At 33.6% G+C, this 17,188-nt stretch overlaps 1 protein-coding gene across 3 annotated transcripts; it reads right to left on the reverse strand.

The window, feature by feature from the left end:
- Positions 1-572: 572 nt before the first annotated feature.
- Positions 573-15,883, reverse strand: LOC119066840 (1-acylglycerol-3-phosphate O-acyltransferase Pnpla3-like). Of its 3 annotated transcripts, none has more exons than XM_037169504.1 (9): positions 14,936-15,883; positions 5,366-6,066; positions 5,116-5,291; positions 4,057-4,182; positions 2,896-2,998; positions 2,713-2,822; positions 2,479-2,650; positions 2,289-2,409; positions 573-1,070 (listed from the first exon to the last, which is right to left on the reverse strand). In XM_037169504.1, exons 1-9 carry the CDS (start codon positions 15,093-15,095, stop codon positions 928-930), a joined length of 1,812 nt encoding a protein of 603 aa, XP_037025399.1. In that variant the 5' UTR covers positions 15,096-15,883; the 3' UTR covers positions 573-927. The 3 variants fall into 3 exon arrangements, with proteins under 3 accessions (XP_037025399.1, XP_037025398.1, XP_037025400.1); XM_037169503.1 differs by having other exon boundaries at positions 4,057-4,212; XM_037169505.1 differs by lacking the exon at positions 4,057-4,182 and having other exon boundaries at positions 14,936-15,881.
- Between the last annotated feature and the right edge of the window lie 1,305 nt (positions 15,884-17,188).

Below are 17,188 nucleotides of genomic sequence, written 5' to 3' on the forward strand. Positions count from 1 at the left end.
TTTCAATAAAAAAAATATTTTTTTTTATTTATCAAAAAAGTTGTATATCACAAACAAATTACTTCAATTGGTTTTAGTGTTTGGTGCTAAGACTACAACTATAATTTCAGATAAATATTTTTTGTTATTCACTAAAATTTAACTAAATTGTCACACAGTCGAGTGTAAAAATATCTCATTTCATCAATGAATTATTTATCGGTTATAAATTTTGATCCTATTAATAGGCTATGACACATTTACCTGTTAAACGATCTAAGCCTCTCAGTAAAATATCGGAGAGTTCCGAAATGTGAGTTGATTGAGGTTTCCTATCTGTTTTTTTTTTTTGTTTCCACCATAGACTTAATAAAAATACAGAGAAACAAAAGGCAACAAAACAATCAATTTACGTCGTTGTGAGTAAAAAGGAAACTTTTTTTCTGACTTAGGAGCTATACGTAGCTCATACTGAAATCTCGGAGACTCCGAGTGATCCACTCATATATTCAAGAGGTCTTCGACATTTTATCCCAAAAAACTATTCACAGGTAGGTATGTACCACTGGCCCCTATGCATTCACAAGTTTTTGTTTTTGGCATCAATTACCTTATTTACTTATGCTTACTATCTTACCAACTATAATTTCGTATCGTTATTCATTTTGATTTAATTTTAAGGCTAATAGAAATGTTAAATAAAATTTTAAAGGAAATATCATCAAATAAATTAAAAACGATTTCTCCTAATTTATTTATATTTGTAAAAATATTGACATGATTATCGATCACACAATCTTCGTATTTTTGTGCTGAATCTGAATTCAGCAAATAATATTCAAATTTCCTTCCTTTCCTTTTTTTTACAATAAATTTTCCATTGTTGTTTCTCACTATTCATATTGAGTCGATTTCAAAAAAAAGTTCGTTTCGTTTCTCGAAATAATTTTAAGTAAAAATTTCACTTGAATTATTACTACCGCCCATTTCTTCGATTTCCAGTAACGTTTCACTGATCGATTTATAGAATTCGTCTTCGTCTTCTATATCGATCATGGTGTTTTGTCTGTGATGTTCTCCCCACAAAAAATCTAAATAATTGAAAATTTACGAGATTAAATTTTTACCACACAAGAAACAGCTTACGATTTATAATGGTGATGCAAGATAAAGACAAAATGTTTCGATGACGACAACCTGACTTTTGTAGCTTTTTAAGAAAATTGGCATCGTTCGGTTCGTACTACTCAGGGAAATATTCTATCAACATTTTTAATTCAATTTCCACATATCATTACCAACTCGGTCGAGAAATTGATTCTTGTAAATTCTCAAAATTCTTAAAGATTTACGACATTCTTGAAAATTTCGGGAATTTAAATTGTTGAAAGTTCTTAAAAATCCTAAAGTTCTTGAAAAATCTCGAAATTTCGCGAAATTCTTGAAAAAAAATCCTGAAAATTGGCATTGGCCAACACTTCGTGGTCCTAATTTATACAATATTTTTTGTACATATTCACTAAGCACCAGAGATTGCAAATATTGTATGTGATGTTCAGGAGTGTCTTAGCCTTTGAGAAATGGCAAGCGTATCGCTATAACAATCATTAAATCTGTGACTTCTGATGTTAAGACGTGTCGCAAAGTATTTGTTACAAAATCTTGTACTTCCCAATCCTTTCCTGAACACTGACCAGATTTCTTTGATTATTTTTGTCGTTGTTGTCGATAGCAACTAGCCGTTTCAAAAAGGTTACGACAGTCCTTGCTGTGTGATGAGGCTTCAACATCATTTTGTTATTAGAAACGCTTCGTTATTGGATAGTAAAATGTATTTCATTTCACAAATTGTTTTTCGGTTCCCAGTACCTCGCTTCTCACAATAGAACTACTCTCACAATCTGACTAGCAATGTCTTTTCCATCCATTATTAATTTAAACAAAGGAATTTAAGTAGTTTCTCAAAATCAAGAGGACTGGCTGGAAGTGTTTCGAAATATATCAATTAAGTACTTTTACGATAGAAACGTATGTAAATAACACGTCTGTCTGTCGATAAAATTCAATTAACTCAATCAATATGCTTCATTGTCATAGAAGAACCAATTTTGAATTTTTTGCTTTTATCTTCAGTCACGAGTAAAAGTCAACTAAACTAAAAATAAAAAATTAAAATTTGAAAACAAAAAAATGGCGAAAATTTAGTCTCTCGTTAAGACGTTAAGACACAGACTGTAGCTCGGCACAGACACACGACGGAGATGCAGATGATTTCCAATCTAATTTTAGGCACACATGACAATTTCTACCTGGCTCAGTTAGATCCAGTTCAGCATCGAACTGCAATTGCTGATTTATTTCTCGTTCGTGTAACGATTGCATTTCCGGACTATCACTGTCCGTCATATCGAAAATTTCGGTTACTTTGACCTGGTGAATGGGGAAACATAGTTTTGTTAGTCTAGGTTCATTTGCATTCGGTTTTTGCGTCCGATTTACTTTATTATTTTCGTCCATGTAATAATACGCATAGACAGCATCGTGTTCGGATGTTACAGTTAGAATATGATCGAAGGTATCGAAATCAACCGTACCAAAGTCATGATGCTTGTCTAACGCAGAAATGTATGGTGTATGGTATTTGTCATTATCGATCGTAGTGGATATTTCGCTGCAATAGAAAAGGTAAAATAAGTCTCATCGTAAAAGCCGAATGTCTTTGAATCAAATTACTTTTCGTTAAATAATACATCGACCTTCGATGATCGATGGGATAAATGCTTGGATTTTGGCACATTGCCGAACTCGGTTAGTGACAATTGGCATGAAATGTTTGCGGTCATCTATAAGGGATAAAATAAATTGGTTAAACACAACGGAATTCGAGTTGGTATTCCAGTAAAAAGTTGACTTTACCTTTTGTCGCTTCTTGTGGCTGAGTATTAAGTCTATCTGGCTCATAATGTATTTGATTAAGGTGTGTATGCGATCTTTGATGCATGGTGTAGCGGCTAAAATTCTGAAAAATTGCAATTTATGAATGAAAATCAGTTCTGTTATGCATTGGCAAAACACTAGAAACTTAATTGTATTGGGACAAAACTTATGATTCAGGTCGACTTGATTTAGAATCTAATCTTGACTAGAGGTGTCAGGTTTAACATGCTTGAACCTGAACTAAAAATCTACCAATCCAGGTTCGTTAAATACAATGCAGGATCAGGTCAAGTTCATGATACCTTAAAAAATTCTTAGAGCAAATCTGTCGGGTTAAGCTGAACCTGATCTGTATTTACCCAATCTAAACTGATAAATTGTCGGGTCAGCTTTATTCAGCCTGAGCCTGAACCTTGACTTAATTTAAATTAGATGTTCTCAGTTCAGGCTCCAGTCAAACCTGACTTGTTTCGAGCACCGCTCGAAGCGCTGTTAATCAACACAGTGTTAGTAATGTGCGAGCTATATTTTCAATGCAAAGTTAACTGCTGAGAATAAGTTATTAAAGCAAAGCGTCTCATTAAGAAATCCGGATTTTATATTAAATATGAAGAGAGTGGCCTGCTTCAGGTGATCTTTCGGGAATGCTCAAAGGTTTCATGTTGTTTGGTTGTTAGTTAGTTTGGGTGACCACGGGTGAAGTAAACTGGCCGTTGAACATAAATTAATTCTCGCTTGAAAGTGTCTTCTTGTTAGCGATTTTATATCATGCAATCTGGCTCTATCAATTTACCGACCTATATCCTAATAATAACATGTAACGTCAACGAAGATTTATTGTAGGGTGTCAGCATAATGGGCTTCTGAGGGTGAGGGGTTGCTTTAAGTTCTGATGAGCCTGTCGTCATAAAAACGTGAAAGATTATTGTAAATATCATCTTCTTTTCTTTCTAATGAACAATTGCATGATACTAGAAAGTTCTAATTCAGTGGAAAGACTACCTAAACGATACGCTAATGGTCGGTGTAATGTTACCTTCCGATAAATTTCCTTTCTATATAATCACTTATTCACCAATCGAACATGATAATGATTCCGCCACCAATATCAGAACAAACAGACATATACGTTTTGCATACCTGTTGAAATTACCGGCAACTAATGTATCGTGAGTGCAAAATTTGCGCAATTTTTTCGAAGATTTAACAATGTTGGCGAGTACCATAAACCGAAATTCTCTTCGCTCTACTGAGTCACCAACATAACTGGCAACATTGTTAGTAATTAGTAAAAGCCTGAGATATTATGATTTGGTGTCATCATAATTTCAATTGTAAACGAGAGAAAAACAAACATGAAAAAATGCTGTTGTTAGTAAAAAATGGAAATTTATTTTTTGTTATTTTTATTAACTTAAAAACATTCACTTTAAAAGCATAATGAGGTAAGCCTATGCGACGGAATTATGTGTGCGTTTTAAACGGAAGAACGGGAAACTTGGTACGATAGATATGAAGCATAAAAATTCGACTGAATGGGGATTGCTTTCAGACTGGAAAAAGCAGAGGCTAAGTCAACAGGCAATTCTCTAATCAATTTCCAACTAACTCACGTGAAGATTGTTTCTAAACCAGAAAGCGGTCTAAAAATAGAAACCGCATCCTATTTCATGCCATACAAAATTGAATGGCTAATCAATAAAGCAGCCACTTATCTTTCGACATTGAACGATGCATCACCAAAACAACGCGTCAGCACCGCTAGACACAATATTGCAATTTTAGGAATATTTTTTTGGGGAACGATAAGAAAATTGTATTGTTTGAAGAACGTACTTTGGCTGTCTCAGTTTTTTAAGCTGACCATTCAACTTGTTGATAACAAAAAAAAAATATTGTGCAGCCATACGACTAAGTTTTTCAATGATAATTGCATGAAAGGCGCATGGTTTTGTAAACAGATTGTAATCGGAGATTTATTAATTGCGCGGTGCAATCAAAATAATCTTTTTAAGTGGACCTGACTTTAACGTACTTTCTTAACAGAATCAACAATCGCACTCTTCCAAAAATTTATGGAAATTGGTCAACGTTACTATGGGAAGGAATTCATGTCACAGAACGATTGCCTAATATATCATGCAAGTATAAACCCCACACCAGCAATGAATTGACTAATTATCAACGAATCACACTCACTTGGTTAGTGTTGCACACACAATGTCAGCTGGTAAAGTTGCTGGTAGAGAGAGAGTCTTTAATAGTTTCGCGCCACGGTGTTTAAAAATCCAGTTGGCAAGTCCTTTATTAGCCGATTCAATGTATGTTTGGAAAACGGTCAGAACAGTCTCAGGCATATTATCAATCAAAGCTTCCTAAGGGTGGACAATATTTCGTTTAGAAAAGTCGATTCGCAAACATTTAACAAAGAAAAAAAACCGAAACGAACCTTTCTATGCTTTATACATTCCTTGCATTCGGGATCGTAGTCTTCCTGACCAGTTTCTCGTAGACTATCTTGGACGTTTTCCTGAACGTCGAATGTTGATTGAACAGCCAAACATCTCGTACAGCTAATTAAATCATTTCTATGTAGGAAACTCAACGCATCGTCGAAACCCTGTTGGCACATATTTGACAACACCTCTGGCTTAGGTGGGAATAATATGCGTCCAAAACGGTGTATATTTTGCCGGGATAGTTCAATGCTTGTGTTAGCCCAATTAACGTGATATAGTTGAGCAGTCTCATCCCTTGGACATATATCACTTTCGCCACAGAATGGGCTCACAGTTATGGTGTTCTCGTCGAGCACTGGCAAATTATCCGAAAATGCTCCATCCATGTAACGTACACCCTGGAATCGTGGTGGCAGTAATCCAGAAAATCCAGGAATAAAACAGGCACACAGCAATGCTTGTAGCACTTCCTCGCGACTGTTGAACTTGGACACAATCACATTCTTTCCATCGTAGACCCGAGTCAACGAAATGTGCAATCGTCCGCTTACCAATTCGTGAGCGTTGGCCGGGAGGAACTTTTGCAATCCTTCCAATAGGCATGTTTGAATGTTAAATGATGGACTGAATGGTCCAAGGGAATGTGATCGAGCTTCATTGACAATTCGAAAGAAATCCGATGTCATTTCACCTGAAAAATAAATGGAATTCATAAGAACTAGGTTGGAATTTTGTCATTTATTTTATACACTGAGTTCGCAATGCATCAAGGTAAGTAAATTTAAATCCAATTAATTTCGCTGTAAAATGTTGAAGTGCATACATAAAGATTGAAACATTAATAGGTTCTATACATTCAAATATTGCATGAACTAAACATAAAATCTTTAAAAGATTCATTAACAAAAACGATTTCGAAATAACTCACAAAATATTAGATACAACGAAGTATCTCCCAACGATTGGGACAGCTTGGAGGTATAAGCATTACGTCACAGACACACCTTTTTGGAAAAAAGGCCTAAAACTCTAATTTATTATCTACACTCGATCGCTCTTCTCTGGGCCGGAAGGTTGCTATAACTTTGTACTACATTTAGGGACAAATCATATAAACCAGAAATTTCTATTTCGGTTGACGTGGACGTAGGTATACGACATACGACCTGTTGTGATGGTTTCAGTAAATATTGTTTGTTAGATAAACGTTTTGAAAATTTGAACGAAGTCAAGATAGTTGGCAACTACGCATGTTTTTATGGATATTATACTAAATATGTGTGTGACTCACACACTGTGTGAGTGTGTAATGCGTAAAATGACTAGAGGAAAAAATTATCTTTCACTAATATTGCTGCACATTTGTCGTTACACGTGTCGTCTAACTTAACCGAAAACATTTGCGGTATGATTTTGTTTATTTACTTATGTATTGAGTTTATGATGAAACCGATCTATTCTACGGGCAGTTGAACTGTTTGCACTGTAGCAAAGATACAAAAACGCCAGCAGGTATTTTGAACAGTAAATCAATTTTTCGTGATAATAATGCCAACATTCATGTGTGGCACCATGTGTGTACGCTCATTAAGCAAAGCTATATAAGAAGTAGATACTTATATAATCCGCAAAACATGCGAAATTTATAATCAAGACGATAAAGTAGTAAAATGTAAACTTTGATTATCTGAAAAAGAAATGTTTTCGGATTCAAAATCAAGGTTGAAGTTGACGATTTACGTAAGAAAATGCGTACATTGCTTTCGCATATATTTTTCGCTATCACTCTTTCCGTGTGACACTATCTCAATGATTACAACATAAGTTTCCTTGGGTGATCGGTAAATAATATTATCGTAAGTTAACAGCTAGATTGCTCTATCAATGTTGTTATGTAGAATTGTGTTACGATGTAATGGACTGCGAAAATATAAGGAATACTGATATCCATACAGGATGATAATTGGCGAACGGAATAAACAAAATTCGAAAGAGTTTAATGATCTCTTCTTCTGAAATTCATTCATTCTTACGCAACACATTTCGAATATCTACTCTTGAACTTTTAAACAATTTTTTTATTCCTATGTCCTCTAATCTCCACTGAATGACGTCAGTCCGTATAATAAATTCAAAATTCATAACACGAATTTTGTTGTCGTTGTAACTCATTACTACATTTATACACGAATGAATGCTCCAACATACGTATATATGTAAATTCAAAGCAGAGAGTATCTGAACGGATAAATTTTAAAATAACATTATCAATATAACCTAGTTTGTCACATTAAAAAAATTCTAACGAAAATATGGGTCATTCTTGAATTGAAACGATTTTTTTTTGTTTAAAATATATTGTTATCAGTGTTGTTGTGGAGATGGAGCTTTTAAAATCGCTCATGTACGACATACAATAATGTAACAAATGGAAAATACATTCGGGTGTACCGTATTCCGGTTTGTGCAATAGAAACATATTTTGTAAGTCAGCTAGTTGTTTGAGTAGAGGAGAAATAACAAATGGTTGAAATGAAGAAGATTCACATTTACATCGATGCAAAACTGACAGAAATTTCATTTCCTCCGAATCTATATCGTAAAAATTTAAAGTAAGTCGAAAAAGGAAGAGACAAAGTACAGCGTTGTAAAACTAAATGGGACGACAGGTGTGCTAGGTCCTGTATAGCATGCATGTCTATTTGAAAATTAAAACGTCTCTGTAATTTTGACCAGCAATAATTCAAATCGCTTAGAAATCGATGTCCTTCTTGTTTGCGTTCACCAGAAATGCAAAGAAATAAACCCAATGCAAAACAAGTTTATGAAATTAGTTTTTCACTATCATAACCAGAATATTCCATAAATATGGAATAACTGCTTCACTCATAACTTTCAAGAGCTCGTGGCTCGAGGACTCATAGTACTCAAAATTTCATTACTTTTAAGCATTCTTTGAGAAACAAGAACTTCTACTTCTTGAAGATTTATAACATTCATATAACTCTTGCAGACGTATGCTTCTCAAGAATAAGAAGGTATAACTGGAACTCATATTTATGGTATAGTTGTTAGAGGCAATGAAATTTCAGCATGGATTTGCTTCAGCTGCTTTTCAGCTGATCCAGACAAACAATCAAAACTGTTCATAGGTCTTTACACGGTTTTAAGACTAACACGCGCGTGCTTGTAGGAGCTTCAACCGTATAAACTTAAACAGTTTTGATTGTATGCGTGGATCAGCTTAAAAACAGTTGTAGCAAATTCATGCAGCAATTACACTGCCTCTGACTGTTGTTAGTTAGGGACCCAGAAACGTTCTCAAGTATCATCTGCAAACTTTCGTACCAACCTTTTATAGACAGTCAACCATATCAGCCGTTTCACCATCAGATCTATTACTTCTTTTTTGATACAAGTATTTTCAAGAGATGGTCATAAAATCTATTACTTCATTTTTTTTAAACATACTTTTTGCTATATCCCATTATTCATATCTAGTCGTTTAGGCCTGCAGTCGTTATCGATAACAGCTGATATCCGTTCGTATCAGGTTGTTCAATAAGGTATACAACCACCGTGAAATTTAAAAAAAAATCAAGTTTTTTATGTCGTAAAAATGTATCGCAGTCAAATTCCTTGAAACAATCAAAATGAATGTACACACAATACTGCCCGAGTTGTGTTCATTACAATTATTATGTAAATAAAATATGTGACTTCGACAATCAATGCTGATAATATTCGACAATATATTTGAAGAATGTGTTGATCTGTTGAACTTTCTGTTTATGTCAATAAGAATTTGTGAACGAAAACAAAAAAAAGGAGATAAGCAATGAATTGAAGAATGTTTGAGTTATTTGTTAAAAAAAATCGTACACACGAAATTGATTATATGTACACGAGAGAGCGAAGAAAAAGGAAATGTAACTGGTGCGGTGCATTAAAGGAATGTTGGTTGTTTTTCTCTTGTTTGAAATGAAAATAAATATGTTTCTTCAGCTCAATTCATACTGCTACGACACACCGGTTCGAATAGTTCATTATGTTAAAATACAAAAACTAAACTAAATTCAAAGTTCAATTTTGAATCTCGTAATTATAAACTGATTATAAAGCTGGCAAGTAACAAAGAAAATGAAATTAATTAAATCCCGATAACGATAAAAACCAATTCGAACACACATGTCAATCTTTAAACTTAACATTTTGTAATTTATTATGACAATGAGTCAATTTGTTATTTACTTTTTAGTTACACGATGAAAACATTATAGATGTACGTCATTTGGCCATTTTCATTTCAATATGAAATGAAAGATGATAAAAAATTGGCTCACTGATTAAAGTCCACCAATTAATATCAACCAGATTAACAAATTGAAAAGTTGTTTGCATTTGAAATAACAATCGGGTTTATATTATTATATCAATTGTTTTGGATTTACCAAGACGATTTCCCTTTCTGAAAGGGATGAAAGATGTGTCAATTTCTGATAATTTTGTAATTGCCGAGACCGATATCAATGTTCGTATGAGTAGTATGTACAGTACAAGCTCGATACGGTGCAAGATGTAAAAGTTGCGATTTGAACAGAAGTCGTAAGAGTGGACTTATGTCTTATGCTTAGTGGCCATGTTTCGCGTTTTTAAATTTATTACTGAAGTTTACCCTCAATTTTCTAGTTAAATACAAATATGACAAATGACGCGTCATATGACGGAAATGACTTCTTGTGTGAAAATAGACCTCGGCTTCGCCTCGGTTCTCCAAACTTCATACAAGAACTGAAGTATATTGTTGAACATTTGTTCCATTGGGTGTATAATAATGTACAATGTGCTAGCGCTGAAATGCAATTAATGGTAATCAATGACCATTAGAGAGCCGGAGGCGACTTTTAAAACATCTTTTAGTGCTAAAATAGCATTTTTTTGTGCGTATTCATGGTGCTACTAAAATGGCTACAGTACAGAAAATCATGTTCCTAACTTGTGTCGAAACAGGCAATTTGACAATTTTCATTATCTATTACGCAAAATTTCCATTTAGGCACATGTTATGAAAATAGCTACTTAGCATAAGTTAGGACCACACGAGATCTTCATGAACTAAAAGGAGACTTCGAAATCACCTTTGAGTCGTGTTAGTAATTTGTCGAAATTTAGTTACTTGTATCGAAAAAAAGCTTTCGCATTATGTAATCACAGAACTGGTCTCTGGCTCTCACACCTGATGAATGTTAGCGAAATTACCACTTCTTACCGAAGTTATGAATGTAACTGAATAAAACGAAATAGTTCTGAATTTCAGGTCCATGAATAGAGTTTTTTCATGCAACGGGACAAAATTACAGAGTTTTTCTCGTAATTTAGAAAAGTTGCGAACGTATTTGTGGTGGACGGTTGATCTTAGCATCTGACTGTCACTTCCTCGGTAGAAGAATGTATGCCCTGATTGTAATTTCAGGCATTCCTCTCCAGGTTTTCTCACTTCGCTCACTCCCACAACATCCCATTTTATATGCAAGTTACTTGACAATGAAATTGAAATTTGGAAATAAAATTTTTGTTTTACGCGCCCTGACGAGATTTGAACCCCAGACCTCTTGCGTATGAAGCAAGCGTTCTACGTATCAAACCACAGGACTGAACTGTTCAGGTCGCTTATATTGAAAAATTGCTTAAAATCTACTGTCCACCACAGATACGTAAATAACTATTACGTGCCACATGAATCAATGACCGTACTTTTGATACTTCAAGCATTTCTTTCTGCGCATGTAAAATCCTGTACTTTACTACTCGAAATAATGATGAGAAGTCACGTTTTCGTGTGTTTATTGACCTCAGCTTTGCCTCGAAACAACAAAGTTCACATATTCAACTTATAGTTCGGTCTTAAGATATGTTATCTTTTCCATATTTGTTCGTAACGATGAGAAGCGACTGTATTCTATTAATAGCAGTGAAATGGAATTTATTTCTCAAATCATTTCTTGACTTGGATTTTTTCGCGAAATCATAAATTATAAGTTAGTTTTGAGATTGAGCAACAACAACAACAACAATATTTAAACAAGTGTTTATGTGTGTGACTATCAATATTGACAACAAATAAAGAAATCATGCGATACAATTTATTTATAAATACTGAATGAACTAGCTATGACCTCGATGATAACAATTTATTACTGAAAAACACAAAGAAAACTATCGATTTTTGACGAATGTGTTTTGGTGCAATTGTTTAATTTCGTTGACGAGTATTAGGTTTTTTAGGTGATCGAGGAAAATTTAGGTGATGCGATAGGTGTTATGATACCGTCCGTAATCAAACAATTAATTATTATTGCTCTCAGCTGGAATTAAAATCTTATAAATGATAAGAAATAGCGATTTGTGTTGGTTGGATTTAGGTAAAACCGTAAAACCATTCACACTTGTCATACCGTTAATGGTCACAATCAATTCCATTTCGTATGAGAGTGTAGGTAGTGACATTGTAGTCTTGATAACTCTCATTTCTTTCCGAGTTAAGTATATTTTTATTGATACGTTTATCTTTTTCGCGAACATTTTGATGAATGGAGGTGCTTAAAAGTCATCACTAATCATCACACTAAATTTCGACTCAAAGTTCGAAGCTGTTTTGATAACAACTTTTTTTTTGTATTAACGACACTCCATTAACATTTTGCTTGATGGATTGTATTAATTACACATTCAAAGTTGCGAATGTAATTAAAGTGCACAAATTACACAATCACTTTGTAAATGTGGACTTACGCAAATGCACACAATCAAAGTACCAAAATGTCGCTACGGTAATTCGATGTGTATTACCAAAAGATGTTTGAATGAGTCTCAAAAATCCACATATATTCCAGGTATCTTACTGTAACGAGCGTATGGAATGATCTAGAAGTTAGTAATTGAATTCGAAGAATTTTTCATTTAAATCGTAACATTACGTTGTGTTCGAAACTGTTGAGCTTGTGTACACACAATCTCACAACACATGATTCTCTATACAAAGAAATTCAAAATTTATCACACCATGTCACACGCTGCTTTTTTACGTATCAATTTTACGCAATAAAAAAAAAGTTTCCTTATCACATTACCAGATTATTTCTCGATGTAACAATGCCATTCGAGCTTTCCTTTTTTAGTCTTTTTAAGATTTGAAGTACATAAAATGTGTTGCAGATGTTTGCCATTATCAACGATTTAGTTTGCAAATAAAATTCAAGTTTTCTTTTGTTCGTTTAATCAGTTTGATGCCGATTCAGCTACAATATAACAAAAAATTCAATGAACGTGTTTATGATATATAATCGGTTTGTATGTACGTTTATCAGTACGTTTTCGTGAACGATACGGTGCGTATGGTGATTTGGAATTGCTATCAAACTCCGATAAAATGATAATAAACTGCGAACTTACCTCACGCATTTATGATAATGATTTGGTAATTTGGCAATTTTATTATCATTTTAACCTTGATTTTGTTTTTGCTTCTTTTTTTTGCAACAGGAAAACAATCACTTAAAGAATTTAGATAAAATTTGTTGAATAACATTTAGTTGAAAAACATTATTCGAAAACCAATATTTAGCGCATCCAATTTTTCCATAAAATGATATCACCGATAGCCTGGATGAATACGGTTTGAAACCTATCCTATTGAGTAGATTATGCACCTCTGTCCAAAATATTTATTTTAACGATTTGGAAGTTATGTATACCGAACCGAAGGCGTGTGGTACATCAATGAACGTACATACCAGGTATGGGCTATTCTTCAAAATCTGGAGATTTATCTTGTACGCTATTTATGTCAAAATAATATGAAAATGAGTGCGTTTGAATCCGTTTTTAAGATCATTATGTCCTCCGCGGTAGTTTCTATTCATTGGTACATAATCCATATTTTCAAATTAAACATTTTAAACATTATGTGGATACTCTATTAAATCTGCCGAGAACAGATATATCGAGATAAACAGTTATGCACCAGAGGCATGAATGCAAAATTATCGCTCTAGGTAGGTAACAATAAAAGATTTATTGAAAGGATTGTTGTGGCCCGAAGTGGTAAGAGAAATAGATTTTCGTGGTTCGTCCAATAACCCGTTTTAAACCGTGAAGGTATAGTAATCTCATTACAGGCCTACTTTCTACTAATTTGTTAGAACGCAGAAAGCTTCCGATTGAAATTCAAATCAATTCAAACATAAATTTCATTAGGTGATGATGAGCGACTATCGATTGCAATTGTGTCATATAAACTCGTTTTCGTAGTACACTTTTATTGAGTATATCATTTTGCATTAACGTCATACGCTGACCTAATTAAAACATTATTAACCCACATGTTGAAAGTCAGTACGAATTTAATATTATGACAATGATAATAATCTGATTTATGAAATTGTTTTGATGAAGTTACTAATACAATCTCTTCGAATACTAAAAATATTTAATCGGTAGATTTTTCCAACATTTTTTTTTTTTAGTTGAAATGTGCAATAAGTTCTATAACCCTCTTCGTTCAGGCCATAAAAAAAAATGAATTTTCAAATATCTTTAAACAAATAAAGCCAATGCTAACAAGTGCAATAAGTTCTACAACCGACCACGAATTGTCTTCGTTCAGGCCATAAAAAAAATGAATTTTCAAATATCTTTAACAACAAAGGCCATAGCAATGCCATAAAAGATAGAAAATTTATGGATGTCCCATGTCCCATGACAATATACTTGTAATGAATGCATACATGAGCCATCACGAAAAACGGCTTATGCTTGTTCATGATCATGTTCATACACGTTTACATCATGCAATAGATTGTTAAGACAGTCTATGTGCTTTAAAGAAACTGCCCAACGTATAATATTGGGATGCCATTCCTATCACAAATTACAATTTCGTTCAAGTCAAGCTTTGATTCATTTAATGAATATAATTCAGACGGCCGTTCAATGATTAGATTCATATATTGCGGAAGGTACAGAGCCATGAAGTTTTCTCTGGATGTGGCATAAAAAGTATGCACGGTTTACGTACCGTTTCAATGTAGTAGTTGAATGAAAACGACAAAAAGAGGGTCAATATTTAAAGAAAAATATGTTTCCAGACACACCCTCTGTTCCGTAGATTCTTGTATGCACAAGTTCAACTAACTTGTTTTGCTAAATTTTGTTTAAAAAAAGAACTCATTCTCGTGAGGTATCTATATCATGTCGACGTCGGCTTGAACTGGTATGTTAAATTTTGTATTCAGGTAGAAAATGGAAAAATAAATTTTTGGAATGAGCTGACCTTCTACTGCATATTAATGTAGCTTATCACAAAAAATGCAGTTTATATGCAAACAAGCATTGTTGTTGCAACACATTAACACGTAGACCTTTTCATATTTTTGTAGATTTTATAAATAAATTTGAATTTAGAATATCGTTTTGCATTACGAACTTAACTCATTTCGTCTGGCCATTCAACGAAAATATTTTTTTTTAACGACAATTTTCAAATTAGAACGAAAACTTACCCAAAGGCATATCACACAAAAGACAAGTGGAAGCTAACGCTCCAACGGATGCTCCACTAATTTTGTCCAACAATAGATGAGGTGCATATTTCTTGAAACAAACGGCGACCCCAACATGATAGATTCCCAGGAATCCACAACCAGCAAATGACAAATTCATTTTTTTTCCTTTTTCCAAACGAACGGAAATAATTTGCCCAAAAGAGGTCGACTATTTGATTGCAAACTTGAACTTATTTTCGAACTGTGATGTTAATTACCGAACACTCGGATGGAATGCTTAAAATTGTAGCCCAAATTGTATCGGAAATTTTTAAACGGTAATTCTTCTCCAACTTCTCTTTCCAAAATCCGAACAAAAAAAATATTTTGTGTTTATGTTCACAACTAGAAACTAAACCAAAATTGTGTATAGTATATGAATGTGCGTGCTTATTGACTGCACGTCAACTGACTAATGAAACCGTTTTTCCGTATACGCTCTGATAAGGTCTCCTATTGTATGTAATATGTCTATTTCACTTCGTTTTTAATCCGCGTTCGAATTCGTTACTTTTATCTGCTTATCATCTCATCCACATTGTAAATCAAATAACGTAACAAAAAACACACAGATACAAAACTATCAAATAAATATTGACTTCAAGTCAACTAGAAATTACATAAAGTATATATTTCAATAGAAAACAAAAATTGGATGGCTTTGTACACAACCGCACTACTAACACTTTGAGAAATTGTGGTTCTGTAAACGAGTCAATCAAAAATTGCACTTCACAAAATTGATAAATTTGTTGATTTTCTCACAATAAATCGAATTGTTGTCGTTATTGTTTTGAATCATGTGTAGAAATCACTTAAGTATAAATTTTAATGGTCTGATCACTGATGGTTTTTTTTTTTGCAACACAACATTCATCAACCACTGTTTAACACTTACTGTTCGGTTGTATTTTGCGCCGTAGATCTCGTTCTACGTATTTTGCTAGCTCGCATCACAGACCGTTTTAGTTGTGTGAGTAAATACAAGCGATTCTCGTTCTTTCCGCTGTGTGTTTTCTATACATTATTTTTAGATGTTCGTTTGGCCTAGTAAATATTTATAAAAATATTTTCTCTGTATTGGTGTGCTGCGAATGTTTTGTTTGAATGTTGTTTGGGAGGTTTTATGGGTTTTTATCAAACTTAATGCACATTTTGTAGGTAACAGTAATCGAAAACATACCACTTTTTGTTAATGAATCAAACGTAATGTCCCAGATGATCAGTATTTTAATCGTAGGTAAAAAATTATCTAATTTGATTTTTCGTGCTTTTAGCTTCTGCAGCACAGATTAATCAACATTCAAAATTTTGATTCGATAAAATGTAATTATTTAATTTGCGGCTAGATTATACCCTTACAAAGTATAGTTATTGGAAACTTTTCCGTCTTGCATAGATTTCAAACAAGAAACACAAGTACAATCGTACATATCAATAAAGCTAAAACTCAAGAATTTGCGATGGAAAGTTTTGTATTGTGGCTTGTAAATATCTCTGTTTCCAAAGTAATTCTTTTAAACAAACTGCATGAACGAATGGAGGTAAAACTTTCATAATAAGTGTATGAAGAGTGCATACTTAATGCATAATCCAACAAGGAAAAAAACCACCAACAAATGGAAAGTTTTTAAAAATGCAAATTTTTTGTCTCCCAAAACCTATATTAACATGCATACAAGCGAACCGTTGTTCAATTTCATTACATTTAAATTTTGAAAATGTTAAATGGCTTGGTTTAATGTATATTGATGGTTCGTCTATGAACGCAGTCATCATCTGTTGATTGGTAGTGAAAACAACCGAAACAACCTAATGGATGAAACATTTGTATGACAGGTGAGCATTTATACGGTTTTTTTAAACTGCTGAAAACGAATTCTGTGAAAATGGTAGATGTGTCGCTAATCGCTCATCTGTTACTTCTTTTGTTGAATGCATTGTATAGTGATAATATTAAATCTTTCACTCTATTTGTTTCACATTGTACGTTGTGCTTTATAAAGAAACACTATTTAGACCTTATTTCTTGTCTTCGTAGTCGATAACAGATGAGGTCACCTGATACAGTCAGTTTTTCTTGATGATGACAAAATTGGGCAGTTTCCCGATTTTCGAAGGGCCTTTTGTTTTTTGTACGGATAAGGGGCAACAAGAGGCCTTATGAAAAATTTCGTCATACAGTGCCGAAGGGCTTTTTTGAGCCAGTAG

The sequence above is a fragment of the Bradysia coprophila genome, chromosome IV (assembly GCF_014529535.1).
Source record: "Bradysia coprophila strain Holo2 chromosome IV, BU_Bcop_v1, whole genome shotgun sequence".
In the NCBI taxonomy this organism is placed as follows: domain Eukaryota; kingdom Metazoa; phylum Arthropoda; class Insecta; order Diptera; family Sciaridae; genus Bradysia; species Bradysia coprophila.